Genomic DNA, 16582 nt, shown 5'->3' with positions numbered 1-16582 from the left:
TAATCCACCACGCTGGCCAAGTGCAGGTTGGCAGATGTCACATGTGGTCGAGCTTTTGATTCTTGGACATGCCGGTTTCCTCACGATGTTTTCCTTCACCGTTTTAAGTAATATATTACGGTGATTTTAAATCATTATGACTTAAATAAAGTGTGTCCACTTTGGATATATTCCTACATGGTATTCAATATTGTTACAATATTAACATGTTAAGATTATATTAAATTAAAAAAATGTCAATTGCTGGTTATAAAAAATAGAGTATCATGCATCATAATATATTTATGTTTTGAATTCCGACTGCACATTATCATCCTATTAATATTATAAATGCGAAAGTTTGTAAGTATGGGTGTATGGATGTTTGTTACTCTTTCACGTAAAAACTACTGAACCAATTGCAATGAAATTTGGTACGTAGACAGCTGGATAACTGGAATAACATATAGGCAACTTTTTATTCCGATATTCCTACGGGATACGGACTTACGCGGGTGAAACCGCGGGGCGCAGCTAGTTATAAATATAAATCTTAAATTAAAAAAATAAATGAACATTTAAATGACTACAATACGATATCGATGGAACACGGGCTCTAGCCCCTTCTCAATCGAATTTTGTCTGTAAAATGTATTAATTATATTTACAAACATAAGCATTTATTCTACTTATGTATATTAGATGTTTAACTATTTTGTAGTTAGACGCTGTCTCATTAGGCCATAATTGTTTCAGGCATAGATTAAGCGCTCGGCAGATGCAATTATAACGGTATTACATGTTAAACACTGTCCAATGTCCAAACGAAAAGGCCACTGATTCTATTAACGATCGCATATAAGTACAATAGGGGGATGGGGGGATAGGAAGGTATGCGCTAGACCGAAAAATGCAGTTAGCCGCCAATATTTCTTTTTGCAATTCCGTTTAACTTACTATGGTATTATTGTGTTGCTACGTGAAACCGTTTCGTTCCACCATTTTGGATTCTATTGTAAACGAATATACATTAGAATTTAGTTCTATCTTAATTATTGTTTTCTTATTATAACTTTTTGAATCTTTTTTGATGGTTTTTTTTAATTTGTAATAAATAGATTAATTACTGGTTTAAAACTCAATAACATCATAAAACATAGGTATATAGGCAAAAACATAAAAGACAAAGATGGTTAAAAACAAAACATAATTTAAGATACCTTTATAATTGCCCGAACAACATAAGCCTGTATTAATATAAAATGTTATTATATGACTCGACTCGAGAAAAAAAAAGGTCGTATTCCAAATTCAGCATACAAGTACCTATATCCCTGCGAAATTTAAGCTAGTTACACAAAAAAATATTTTCATACAAACTTGAAAAAGATATACCAGCAGTACCAAGATGCCATCACTACAGCCCTACTGAATCCTTTTCGTAGAGGACCCCAACAAACTATTAACTACCTCCCTGCCAAATTTCAAGATTGTGATAGAAAACATGAACGTAAGAGAAAGCAATGAAAAAAAAGCTCTCACATGTGTGGTCATAGTATTATAATATATTTTAGGTTACAATTAATTTATTTTAATAACACACCGCGACGTATGGAGCTGGGTCCACTACCACAATACGCGGCGAAACAACGCTGGCGATGTCGTTATTTTGTTATTTTTACAATGTCATCGTCGTCAATGCAGCTGGTGGGTCGCCTGATGGTAAGCGCTACCACAGCCCATAAACATTTGGAGAGACGTAAGGTAGATTTCAGACCTTACCACATACAAAACGTTAGTCATCATGCGTAATTTGCGGAAAATAAAGTGACTATTATAAATGTATGATTGTATTTTCTTGCGTTTGATTTTACGCGGGTGTTACATATGGAAATTAAGACATTTTAACGGATTTGAAACAATATCTATTCATTATATTATTTAACTAAACCTTTTTTCTCGGGGAGACTAAGAGATTTTACATATCTTGAAGGTCATACAAAAATCGTTGTTTGTGAACTACCTCCACCTATTTCTCCCCAGTTGGTATGTTGGTTTTATTAAAACGTTGGATTTAATATCATAATGAATAAATCGCATTTAAAATCCGTGAAGAAGTCTTCAATTTCTAAATGTATGATTGTTAGTCTGAAATCCAATGAGAGTAATTCGCGCCAAGTATTCCCAGGCACGGCGGAGTCACAACAGAGGGCCGTCAGGGCTTCCGAGCAGGAAATGAATCGAATTTCCGCAGCTATACGCCTCGGATGCCAGCCGCTGAATAAAACGTCGCGCCCATTTCGTGACGCTTATTTTTGTACAGCTGTCGAATAGTTTCCAATCGTAGATGACATTTTGAAGTTCTTCAAAAGCATTTATAGACGTACAATTAAATTTAATGAGTTGCAGTGATCACTGATAAAGAAAACGATGTGTCTCAATAATGTATTATTATTATTGAAACACATCAACATTGAGCAAAAGATGAATTACGTTATATGATACGTTTTTTCTTTCCACAAGAACCATCCGTGTGCCTTAACAAAAGCGTTAAAAAAACTAGTCGAAACGGTTTAGCCGTTCTCGAGATTTACGCTTAAAATAATATTTGGCCCCTCATTTCCATTTATATAGATAAATGTTTATACTTTCTTATGCTTAAATTTTTTCTGCAATACGCAAAATAATACACATATGTTATCATTTACTGTTACGTACTAATTCATTCGTAATTTTACAGGTATATAACTGATTTGGAAGGGATTAGATTGGAATTTTAATATTCGAGTTAAAATAATATATGTTTATTTTTATAATAATATAACTCATGTAAAGAGTAGGTAGATGAATCTTGTGAACGATAGGATTTCAATTTGGAAATCGTGCAAGAAAAGCAAACATGATTCTATAAAGGAAAACTGATTTCTACTACAAAAACGAAATAAGTATTCCATCCCAAGGTCCCCTAATTATCCGCATTCATAAAATCCAATTAAAACGAAAACTGGAACAAAGTTCAAACGCCAAACGTAGGAGAGAATGTAAGCGGATTAAAATAATGATAAAAAAAATCCTAAAACGGCATTAGCCGGTCTGCTGAAGCCGGCGAGACACTTCTTTGTAACAAAATGATGACGTCATTGCGCATACTGCTATTATATGAACAAGCAAAATTAGGGAAGTATTTATATCAGATTTATATTGCGTCTAATTCAATTAAGACTGCTTCACTACATAGTATAAAACAAAGTCGCTTTTTCTGTCCCTATTTCCCTATGTATGCTTAAATCTTTAAAACTACGCAACGGATTTTGATGGGATTTTTTTATAGATAGAGTGGTTCAAGAGGAAGGTTTATATGTATAACTACTAGAAATTTAACGCGTCAGAAGCCGCGGGCAAAAGTTAGTATAAATATATAATAGCTTACAATGAGAGTAGAAAAAATCCCGCCTGCCACTCAAAGGCGCAATCAATACATAAGTAGCGCAAAATTGTGAGTAAGATGTAACCTTACATTATTATTGAACATTAGTAAAACGTAATTTGGTAGAATTATGTTCATATTCATAATTAAACTGCTAATAGGCAGTACGAGGATGGGTCGTGTGCCACTTTCGCTAAGTGCAGAGATGATCAGGCTCTTAGCTGGGTGGGTGCTGCTATGCTGAGCAATTCTCGGGGATTCTTTATAATTGAATTGGTTTCGCTCCGTTTCGGGTATCAGACTGGTAATTTCACTTTAATCAAGGGAATGGAATGAATGCGATTTATTATTTTCACTTCAGAAGACGTTGAAGCTACACATACATCTTCTAAGTTTTATATATTATTGTGGACAATTTAAAAAAATACGAATTTTTCGTTTGGATGCTCAATATATAACTTATTTATTTGTTTATTATTGCATTAAGGATCACCAACCTGACATTCGTAGGTAACATGGATGGCAGCTTTATGAAATTACAGTCATTGAGTTGGTGCTGTCGTAATTATAGGCCACTACTTATGAAAATAGCATTCGATGGTAGAAACGCAGTCTGCACCTAAAAGCTAATTAATTATAATCAAAATATACCTACGTCTTTTTAATTTTTATACACGGTAAATTAATTTACATGGTAATTAATTGGTGTGAGTATTTACGTACTATTACCATATGGCCATCTAAGGTTTGATAAAGGTTCAGTTCCTTTTTAAACTTGTATACCGTATTTGAGAAAATATCATATTCCTTATTATTGTTAGAAACTGTATTATTATATTTGGAATTTGGTATTACGGAATATTATCAGAAATCCTAATTCTACTACTACAATCATTAGAAATATCCACCTACATTTTGAAGGTCGGGTAAATTTTATTTTCGTAAACTCTTACTTTTACCGGAGTCAAAATGAGAAAAAAAGGAAAGGAAGTAGAAAGGGACTCCTAGTTTCTGTTATAATATACTCCTAGTCATAGTAAAGTACTGAACTACCATCAACAATACGTTAGTTAGTGTCGCCTGGTGACGATGTATCAACATTGGCTCACATTAATGGGTCTGCTCCATTAGCAACCCGTAAATTTATATTAAAATTGCACTGTGTGATTGTTTCTACTCGCCTGCTAGTGGACGTCGAAATGTAATGATTATGTATGGGGAAGGGTGTAAGGGCGTGCGAAGCCGCGGGCTTATATATACTATTTCGGGCTTATATAAATCTATAGATACAAAAATATGATATATTAACGAGCCAAGTAATTTCTGCCATTCGAAGTGAACACTAAAGCCAGAAGACTCAGTCCAGATAATTCCATATAACGATTTATCACGCGCCACGGCACAGTGAGACGAGATCCGGGCAGGATAGCTAAGATTTATTCGTCTAGGAAGGGGATGAGACGCCCCAAGGTTAAAGAATCTGCATTTTTATCTTAAACCGGGTGCCCATTCCTGATTTTGATGTTTGACGTTTGTTAAATTTATAATTTTAACAAACACAATTTTCAAGCTGTATTAAAATATAGTTTCTATTTATTGCTCTGCTACGTCCCTATTATCTGAATAAAAAAAATATAAATTTTTTAATTTCTATAAATAATACCTCCCGTGAGATTTCTAGTTAAAAGCTATCCTTTGGCTTTTCTCGGTTCTCAAGGTATCTTTGTAGCAAATTTCACCCAAATTGGTTCAGTGGTTTAGGCGATACAGACAGATAGATATAATATTTGTAGTATATAGTATATGCCGTCAAGAAACAAGCTATCAATTTAAATCGGTTTAGAGGTTAAGAAGCGAATTTGAGACGGACAGACAGATATAATATTAGTAGCAATTAATGTCAAGAAGCATACTATCAAAAGCAGCAACACGCCTCCGCCAACTGCCTAAAACATTTGTCTTAATTTTAACAAGATTTGTACAACCGGTGATCAAGCGGCTGTGTGCAATATAAATGCAAATACACTTGCTTATTGTCACCCGGCTGCGTTTGAAATAAGTCCGGTATCGGCTATTGGCGCAACATAAACAGTCATGAATATGTATTAGACGGTTTAGAAGTCAAATGATCTTGGGGCTTGGCAAATGGGAATCGTTTTGTTTTAAAGTTTAGATGATACAATGAATCATATTAATAGCATTATTAAGAGGGTGTACATGAAACAAATTAATAATGTTCAAATTATATAGTCAATTGAGAGAAACGAAAAATAGTAAATCATTTTTGAATAAATATTTTCAGTCTTAATAATGCATAGTGGACTATGGCGAAGATGATATAACTGCCCCCATTCATAACTATACTGCAATAGTAACAGATCTATTTATTTAATACATATGTTGCCATAAGCTTGTTATAGTCGTTTAAAAAGTAAATTCCCGGCATAATACATAACTGAGATGTGTTTGATAGTCTAACGAAAAATAATGTACTATTTTCTTGGGTTTGATTTTACGCGAGTATTATACCTTTAGGTGGAGGTAGTTCACAAACAACAATTTTTGTATGACCTTCAAGTCATAATTATAACATCTCAGTCTCCCCGTGACCACGCTCGCGGTAAAGTGTTCGAAACGTCGGGTTAATAATATAATGAATAAATCGCGTTTAAAATACGTTAAAAAGTTTTAAATTTCTAAACGAAAAATAATTTGCCAACAAAATTTAACGGAATACAATCTTTTAATCTAATGATGTGTAACATACATAATCACTTATTACAAAATATGACAACTATTAATCTACAAAATAAATGCATTAGCATCCAGTAGATTAATTTATTTCCGCATATATACTAAAGATTTGGTAACAGCGCTGTGTTCAGTGACATTGATTGCTAGAAGCATCCGGAACGCACGTCCATCAGAGCTCGGAAGGGTACTCGGCCGTTAATCGACACGACTAGAAGGGCAGTTAGCGTTGTACAAGCCGCTTCCTTTCCCGAGGGACCCAGTCGCTGACACCAACATACACAGGCTGAACGCACCGCTCCGAGCCTGGACAGCCCTACTGAATGGATAGGACAAAATGGGGAGTGATAGACCGAGTAACTCGTGTTATTGTGTAGTGCAAGTGTGTTTCTGTGTGTTTGTCCTGCTAGGTTGTGGATTTACGGTGCTGCGGCAGCAGGTGCTAGAGCAGCGTCTGCAGGTGTTGGAGGAGCAGCAGCTGATGCTGGAGCGGCTGGTGCGGCCAGTGACTACGCGGAAGGTGGAAGTTGCGAGACGAGTTAGAAGGGATGCCACGGACTGCGTCTGTCCAGCAGGTAAGATGTTTTAGCAAGATGAAACAGATAACTATTTAGTGTTATGATAAATTTAATTAAGAAAATATGAAAGGTAAATTTCATATTCATATTTGTAAAAACGTTTTCGATTATAATAGTAGTAAAAAAAATATCTTATTGTTATTATTTTGTCATGATGCCGCGTATTTAATAGTCTTAAATAGGTTTTATGTTTATATTTAAACCTTTATATTTTAATAACCAATGAGTTTACAAATTTAGAATTTTTCAACAGTAGTAAAAATGTAGATGAGAAATAGGTTGTATTGATTTAATACAAAAACACAATTTAATTTTAAATATCTGGTTTATTTGAGGAAATAAAGAGATTGTCTCGCAGCCAGGGGGAAATAAAGAAATTAGACAAAGAAGAAGCTTTATTGTGATTTATTTCGTAAAACTGTGCGTCCGGATTTGGAAACATTTTTATGGGTAAAATTAAAATTAAATTTGGTTAAGTTGTTATTGAAACTTTGAATAGCAATGTTGTAGGTTTATCATGAATAAAAATCTATAATAAAAGTGTTGAAAATGTTTTTGGCATTATACATATAGTGGTAATTAGCATTTCATAGTCGATCGCCTGAGCGATTTTATAGCGACAATGAATAAAGTTAATATCGGTTCACTCTAATCGCAATCAACGTCCGCAAGCTTGCCGCAGAGCCGATACGTACCATATTGTGTAACTGCGGCCACTTTACAATATCCGCAGATAAACTCAATTGGGACACCATCGTCCTCTTCACTACTCAATAAGCAACCTTAACCCTTGTCGAATAAGTCTCAATTCCTTAAACTATTTTCGGCAGTCCCTACGCCGCGTTTCTACGAGGCATCGCGACGAGACAAATTGTAATGCCCTATTGTAACAGCCATTACAGCTAATGGCTCAATAAGGAGTATTGAAAACGTTCGGATCGTGGCCAGGCCTACCATTGGAGATTATTGAATTTAACACGCGCTGCAGGGCCGTGCGAAGGGAAGTATGTTGACCTCCACCGGATATTAAAAATGGCTCCTTAAATTGGTTCACAGATTTGTTATCGACGGCATATTGCACGTTTCCGTCGACTTTCCAATTGAACTCCAGTAAGTCGTCATCAAACATGGCTCTGATGTTAATAGAGTTTTCGAGGGCCATCTTTCTGAGGCGAGATTGATGAAAATCTCGCTGAACAAAGGATGCGGGATTTGAAGTTTTTCTTTAAAAAATCAGCAGACGAACGATCGCTAATTACTTCTTATTGTTGGCGCGCGAAATAAAGGCTTAATTGTGTGAAGTTTGCAGCAACTTCGATCCCCTTATCTAAGGCGCCATGAGCTCAAATTAAAGAAACCCTCCAATAGACCTTTCCGTCCAAGTTTTGCGCAGATTTAGTTACTGTCGGTGACGACTTTTGTTTGTAAGGCTTGACTCCGAGCGCCTTTCTTTGTTAATCTTCGCTAATGCTTTTTATAGTTATTGCATTAATTTTAAATTGTTCTACTAAGAACATATCTACAACTGAGGATGCTTCATGAATCAATTAATAACAAGTACAGTCGACAACAAAACATATCATCATGTGACACTTTTTTCTAATCACTCTCTAAATCGCATACATAAAATAATAAACAAATATTTCATATCGTAAATCATGCTGCACCAAATCGTGCCAGCGTCAAAATTCTAAAACCGATATCACATATTGATAAAATTCCAGCACTATTGTTCAAGCCCACAGCACCCGGGAATTTCATTAAAATTTTTAATCTGCCCGCTAAGAATAGAAGTCATAAGTAATATATGGTACTCGTGAGAACTTGGCACACGTTCACTCCTCTCCTTCTCCCGAGGGAGCCATAAATTCTTGGTAATTGTTACATTGCTCCTCCGCCGCATATCTTGTAGTGCTGTTGTTTCGAATCGTATTAGTTTTGCGAAACTCTTGTCTTGTTCTGTAAGGAATGAACAATAGGAAATAAATTGTGTTTGCTCGTAATGAATAATGTGTTTTATCTAATCTGCGAGCTTGTGCGAGTTATCGTATTATGTTTATTTACTGATTACCGAAGCATTTTTATTTAACATGGTTATATAGATGGGATTGTTACAGGTTACACTTGATTTTAAATCATGATCATCTCCGTAAACACTATCTTATTCAAGAGCGCATTTCAATAATTTCCACAAGTTTATTTACCTTCTTTTTCATTTGATTGAATGAAATTTTTAGCGCATTTTATACACCTTTGGTTAGATTATTCAAGTTTTAGTGAGCATCCATAATTTTATTGAAAATAAAACATAGCCTATGTCACTCGGGAATAGTGTGGCTTGCCAACGGTGAAAGAATCTTTTAAATCGGTCCAGTAATTTCGGAGCCTATTCATTTCAAACAAACAAATAAACAAAAAATCAAATCTTTCCTCTTTGTAATATTAGTATAGTAAGTAAGTTCTTGTAAATAATATAAGCTTTTTAGAGTTACGAAACCTGGGAGTAAATCATCTGTTTGTCTGTTTATCTGTTACCAGGCTGATCATATGACCGTTAAACATTAGGTTAGCTAGTTATAATTTTCAGAGACATTTTTCTTTTGTTGCCGCTATAACAACAGATCTAGGTTAAGCACCGATAGTCATTTATTAGCTTTAGCTACATCGTAGGAATAATAAGATTATATTGGATAAAATATCCATATTATTCATATCAATACTGGAGTGTCTTTGATAACAAAGATACTTAAGTATAAAGTACCCAATTATAAGGGAAAAATATAAATCATAAAAATAAACCGTGAAATTTTAAGAAATATTAATAAAAGCCTAAACGTTTAACGAAGTTAATTACGAGAGGAAGGGTTAAAAGGAATCTACAACATTAATTAAAAAAGGAAAGACAAAGTGGGTAATTAAAGACAGAAAATATTTAAATTGTGTCTTATTATTTTTACATGAAAGTATAATTTAAATGTTTGTATACTTTGTGTTTACGTATTTTGTGCAACATTTATACACTCACTTACTGTGCTAGAACTAAAAATATTTCATTTTTGACAGAAAGCTTTCCTCAAAGTACCTGTAATTAAACTTAAATCGAAGTTTGAACTCTGAATAAATTTAATATACCAAATATTAGGCTATTTGTTTATCTCTCAGAGTACTTGACTGTGAGAGTCGAGGAAGCTTCGTCAGGAATTGTGCCAGCTCGCTTACTCGGGATACTTTTATCCCGATTAAATGCTCCCTGGGAAAAAAACAGGAATTCCAGATTTCTGTTTCATCAATCACACCGAAACGTGGGCATAGCCGCGGGCGGAAGCTAGTAACATATACAATGTTAACAAATGTAACACAAATTACAAAATCATTCCAGCCATTCAGGTGTTATGCGGTGACTAAATTAAGAAATTAGTAAATCTTTACACACCTGCTCCCAATAATAGCCAGACAGACCATAGACCATATTGTGGTTTATGACATTACACGAACATAAAGCTACCCTGGATGCGAGCCAAGCTAAGCACTCAATACTCTGATAGATTTACTGCGGCTCCACGTTGGGTCTATTCCAGTCAATGAGAGAAACTATAAGCTTCACTGTAGCGCTAAAGACTAGTGCTCAATTAATTTTATAAATACAAATCAAAGGCATCGTAATACTTACTGCAATTCTTCACAACTGCCCAATTGATTGAGTTAGTTGATAACAAATCGCAGCCAGTCACAAAGACTACAAAGACTACAAAATAAAGTGAGGGTAGTTGAGTCGTAGATTGAATAAATACCAAGTTACATGGCAAGGCGATGTTTTATAGAGTTCCACATCCAAACAGTTAGTGCTAAGCAAGCGAGCATCTGACCAGGTGTTTCACGGTAAGCGCTCACCACCTTCCATGAACTAGAGGAGAGACAAGGAAGAGGCATTAACTCTGCAAATGCAAATTTTAGCGATAAGGAAAGGATTGACGAGTGGAAAGAAGGAATGTACTGTGAGGAAAAGGAAACGGGTCTCCAGCTTCCCCACCCACCGTACGAAACACATGCTATTATTTCACGCTGATTTTCTATGGCGGGTGTGATACTTCCCCGGTGCGAGCTGTACCAATTCGTGCCGAAGCACGCTCGGCTCCCACATATAAAATACTTGGTAATAATCGGACACAGGAGGCCTGTATAATAATCAGAATTATTAAGCTTTAATTCTTATAATCCTGAATTGATATATGTTAAAATTTTGATAAATATCATTGCTGATTTTATGAAACTTTTATGAACTTGGAAAAGGTTACAGCTATCGTTTAATATTTTATTTAGTAAAAAACTCACCGTAAAACTTTAATACAAAATCAAAGTTATATTTTTGCTGACAGTGTGACAGATGTTTAAGTCGGCTCTTATAAATTCGTCTGTCAACTGCGAAATAATGAGGCGACAAGAAATGATCTGAATCTCTTGATGTTTTCGTGCACTTGCTTATTAATTTTGTATTCACGGCCAAGTGAATTTATAAAACATTATTTCAGTCAGAGATAATAAATTGAAAGAGGAGAGTTTTGTTGGTTTCGGTAGCTTTGGTAAGCTAAGAGCTTTTGTTTTCGGAACCAACAAATTTTTAAACATTTTTAATTTTATGCTTCAATATAGCATAGATAATAAAAATAAATAAATAAATAGAAATAGACACATTTTTGTATGACATAAGATTTGACAAAATTCATACAAATATGTAAACTATAAGGGGAAAGTATTTTGATTACTAATTCCTACTTCCTTAAATATTACGCCTCTTTTATTGTAAAAAATACATATATTATTTTATTCTTGGTCAACGCAGGCGAAGTCGGGCCGTCATGCGCGTATTGCATAAACACCCAAAAGTTTCTCCAACGGGCAAAGAAATTTCGGACTATTGCGAAACTGGCATTTACATAAATCAGGGGGTGACGGGATAAACTGGGATAAACAAGTTTGTTACAGCACGCGTAATGAAAGGGACTCGGCTTTTTGTCCATGCAGTATATAACTTCGTTTATATATATAGCATATGGAAGGTATTTATATATCCTACTAATATTATAAATGCGAAAGTTTGTAAGGATGTGTGAGTGTTTGTTGCTCTATCACCCAAAAACTGCTGAACCGATTGTAATGAAATTTAGTACGTAGACAGTTGGACAACTGGAATAACATATGGGCAACTTTTTATCCCGATATTCCTACGGGATACGGGTTTACGTGGGTGAAACCGCGGGGCGCAGCTAGTGTTATATAGGTTAGTTATATCTAACTGGGAAAATTGCATCTATAAACAGGGATATAAACATGTAAGTCATGAAAATTTATTCTTGGATATATTTTACTTTTATTTACGTGATAAAATACTGTCATCCTTGAATTAAAAATTACACAGAAAATGCGACTAATTTAGCCATATAATTGAAGAAATAAATTTTGTTTTCGTACCTACATCTGCTCGCACTTTATTTAGTTAGTTAATTTAAAACGATTTAAACATTCAGTTAAAATATTTTCAAAAAATCCTTCATAATACCCAAGCTTTCTTATAAAAACTCTAGAGTCGAACGAGGTGTCAGTATAATCTGCGGAACCCGAAAAGCGTAAACAAACACTTCAATATTGCACATGAAGTGAAAATAATGTATTTATGCACACAGACGCGTCTCAACAACACAAGATTTATCTCGACACGAGTCGCCGCGTATTTCTAATATTTCTGAAACGCCTGAATCTCGCGAAAAGGCGACAAATGTCAAACTCAGCACCGATACCCTCTTAACAACAAACTTTCAACTCTATACACGCAATAACATGGTCTATATTCCAAAGGAACTCATGTAATTTGCACTCGCCTTGTGGTATTCCAATATTTCAACAACATGCATTGCGATATAAAAAATGCTGTACCAATATCTACTTTATCTGACAGAGATAGAGTGTAGTTTCGTATGCCGTGACTTATAAAGATTACTTGATGATACATTTTTAAGTCGTTTGTGCTTTAGCATACGAATCGAGAATTAAATTTGAAAAGTCGGTGCATTTCTTTTATTTATCAAGGCAGCTTGTTTTGCGATTCTGAAATATATTAACCGTGAAGAGATATTAATGTTACAAGGAAAATGCTCTGCTTTATAATATTTCACATAATTTTGACTTCTTCGTGGATAATATTATGTTGTACATTAATTGAATTTAACTTCACATACCAACGCACTTAGTGTCTTATCTTATCTTTTTATGTATGTTTAAAAGCTTTGTATTTTTTTAATTTAGTGATATTGAAATAAATATAAACAAGATAATTATAATTATAAACTAATGTTTAAATTATGTAAATATTATAAATATCTATATGTTTCCCACAGTTTCCTCCAGTTATAAAATAAACTTTCTTAATACAAAGCTCCGTACCCTATTGTAGAATGTATCAATATTTTTAGCGCCTTTGCGGATGTTTAAATCATATAGGCTATGCATGTCAAATTTCAACGCGATCGGTCCAGCAGTTTAGGCTGTGAGTTGATAGACAGTCAGTTAATTACCTTTGCGTTGAAATTTACACTAAACGACGAAAAATGAGATTCAGGAGCAATAGCGATGCTGCTGTGGCATCTTGCTGAATGAGTTTCCGTTGTTTTTTTGCTACATTCTTACACCTGGAACTTCTCGATCTGCATTCGAACGTACGAACCCCTAACATTCCACTCAGCAATGACTAGCAATACTGAAACAACAAACAGAGCGAAATTGGAATCTTACAAGCTCCTTATCTCATTTTTATTCAAGCAGAATCTGGTCTAGGGATTCGAAATAGCAAAAATTCAAATGAACTCGACAATAATCATAAAAATAACGTTCAACCGCTATCAGATTTTCGCTCACTCATGTACGCTTTCCTTTTCTCCGTTGTTCGGATGCAAATGGAAGAAGTAATTTCAGCGGAATCCCCGCGAGATGGCGCTTTTAGATTAAATCTTCGAATGGACGAAAACTCTGTTGAGGAATGCATTTGTTGTGCGGATAGTTTAAATTGAAATGGGTAGTTATATGATATTTTCTGTGAAATTACTGACTTGGCTTAAGGTGGTAAGGGTCAAAACGTATGTGACGTCACATGTTAAGATTTTTAATGTGTACTAAGACGCGGAATTTAACGAAATTTTCTTTTTGTATTCTTTATAAATCACGTAAAAACTCTTAAAAATTACACAATAGAGAGAACTTACGTATAATGGGAGGATGTTTGTAAAATTTGACAACCTGTGACAAGTAGAGGGGAGGGGTCAAAAGAACCTGAAATTCTCGTGAGGTAATTTATGGATGCCCCTAATTGCCATTAGCATAAAAGTAGATAAACGGACTTAGCTTCCCTTTATAAATTATTCTTTTCAACTTACTCTGCTATAAAGATCTTCCCATAGAATAAACGGTATATTAACTATTGAAACATGAAATAGTTTTAAATGGGTTATTTTACCCAAAAACAGCTCATTGGATCTGTATGGAATTTTCTACATAAGTATTTTTTAATAACGATTATATGGATTATAACCTGTAGGCCCATTACGCAAGAACCAAGGGAAGCCGCGGACTCCAGCTAGTCATTAATATAAATAGCACAGCGACGCAAAATGGCGGTTCTCAATATAGAATCACGTTTTCAGCTAAAATGTAAATTAACCACAACAATTATACTCTGAAATTGACTTAAATAGCTCTATGTATAATTTGTATGTAAAATATCACGAGGCGTTAGAATTATAGGCAGAGAGGTGGCTGATAAATTTAGAAACACGTGTATTGAAATTTGCTGGTCTTTTGTTAGTTAATGTGTTGTGTTATTGGTAAGTAATATATTGTTTTGTACGGTATTAATTCGATCTTATCATGTACCGACTTGTCCATTTACGGTTTTTTCAAATTAATGTTATTTAAGTGTTAATATCAATCAAAAAGTTTACAAAGAGTATCTATCTATCCATTTTGGATAGTAGACCAATGCTATTAATTTACACCAATAAGTAAATTTTTCTGATTAAATTAAGCATGATAATTGATGTTTTGGAAATATGAAGTCTGTTTTAATTTATCGTGGGAAATATTTGTAAGGCTTTATACGAATTGGACCAGCTCGCAAATGTTCGTGTGGAGTCTAGTTTTACACAAACATTATACTTCGTAAAGAAAAAAACTAATTTAACGTATAATATACCCATTGTTCTATGATAAATGTATTGTATTACATAATTAAATACATGATTGCTTGATCATAATAAATATATCTCTTACAGTCTCAAAGCAAATAAGTTTCCTTAGTAATATATGCAGCAAGCTCCCCAGCTACCCAAGGGTAGATGCAAGATTCAAGGAACAGCCAAACGCATGTTTACACATTAGATGTTAATTTAGGAGATCGATCTCTCGTTTAAATATGTAAATGAATTCTCGAAGCAAATGTATGCAGAGACGGTTGCATGTATTTTATCAACAAATATTTGCTAAACGAAGCTATCATTTACATAATGTTAATTAGGGACATCTTTATGATGCGTAAATTTATAACGAGTGAGTGATTCCGTCTGAAGGTATGTCGGTAGAATGCATATGGAGTTATAAAAAGTGTATTAGATATAGAAATAGAAATACTTTTATTTGCCACCACTTAAAATATAATATACTTTCATCTAAACCAAAATATAAAAACAGTAATTGTGGCAAAAAGCCCCCGTCAGCAAAGCAGTAACCATTTTAAGAATAAAATGTATTACTGCTCTGATTTTCAGAGGAGACCTCTCGACTGTACAGACGTAATGATTTAGTAATTAATTAATTAATATTGAATATAGAATATATTATGCAAGTAAATCTATACTAATATTATAAAGCTCAAGAGTTTGTTTGATTGTTTGAACGCACTAATCTCAGGAACTACTGGTCCGATTTAAAAAATTCTTTAAGTATTAGATAACCCATTTATTGAGGAAGGCTATAAGGCTATATATGTACCACGGGCGAAGCGGGGGCGGCTCGCTAGTATGACATGAAGTATGTATTTATAGTATAAATAGAAAATAAGTAAGCTCTTATTTGATTCGAATTTGCAAACATACAGTGTTACAATCATTAGCAAATGTTGAATGGATTTAAAATAGAAACAATGTATTTAAAATTAACATAACGTAACTATGTACGAAAAAAACGGAAAAGGACAAAGCAAACGTTTCTGTTGGTAAATAAATAATATTTTGAATAATAAGTAAAATTGTATAAGAATGATCACCTAACAAAATTAATTATGTATTTTTTAATTAAACCTCGTTAAAGGTATGCTATATAAAAGAAGATAAGTCGTTCAATAGTGCAGAGGATTAAATCTTATCTTATTAGAAAAAAGCGGCAAATTCTCCCGCGCTTTTTCACATTTTTTCCAAACAAGTGACAGATAACAAACATTCTAGATGCAACAACGGGGCTCCATTTACAAAGCGCGATAAATAAAACATAAGGGCTTAAAAGCCATTAGTCAAAGTGAAAAATAAATTGCAATTAAAAGAATATTCACTTAGTTTCGAGCTGTTTTGGCTTTTCGCTCGTAACAAGCGATTAATTTGATTTCATTGAATTGCAAATCGATTCTGTTGAACTGAGAAAGTATTTTATGGACGCTTAATTTTGTCTTAAAAGCAATGAGGTCAAATAAAACATGTTGATTGATGAATTCAATTGGATTTGTGACTAAATACTTTTAGACTACAGGCCCATATAGAAAAAATTACGGGTCATTTGAACCACCAGGTGACCTATCTAGAACGATATAAGA

General features: G+C 34.1%; 1 protein-coding gene across 1 annotated transcript in view; it reads left to right on the top strand.

Annotated features, from left to right (window-relative positions):
* The first annotated feature begins 6324 nt into the window (after positions 1–6324).
* The window catches only part of LOC119839375 (collagen alpha chain CG42342-like), a 289736-nt gene continuing 279478 nt past the window's right edge, over positions 6325–16582 (top strand). Inside the window, exon 1 of the mRNA XM_038365643.1 lies at positions 6325–6732. Coding sequence (XP_038221571.1) covers positions 6495–6732 — 238 coding nt within the window. The 5' untranslated portion in view covers positions 6325–6494. The remainder of the gene's footprint in view (positions 6733–16582) is intronic.

This window comes from Zerene cesonia, unplaced genomic scaffold (assembly GCF_012273895.1).
Source record: "Zerene cesonia ecotype Mississippi unplaced genomic scaffold, Zerene_cesonia_1.1 Zces_u013, whole genome shotgun sequence".
NCBI lineage: Eukaryota > Metazoa > Arthropoda > Insecta > Lepidoptera > Pieridae > Zerene > Zerene cesonia.
This window is presented reverse-complemented; position numbering and strand designations above follow the sequence as displayed.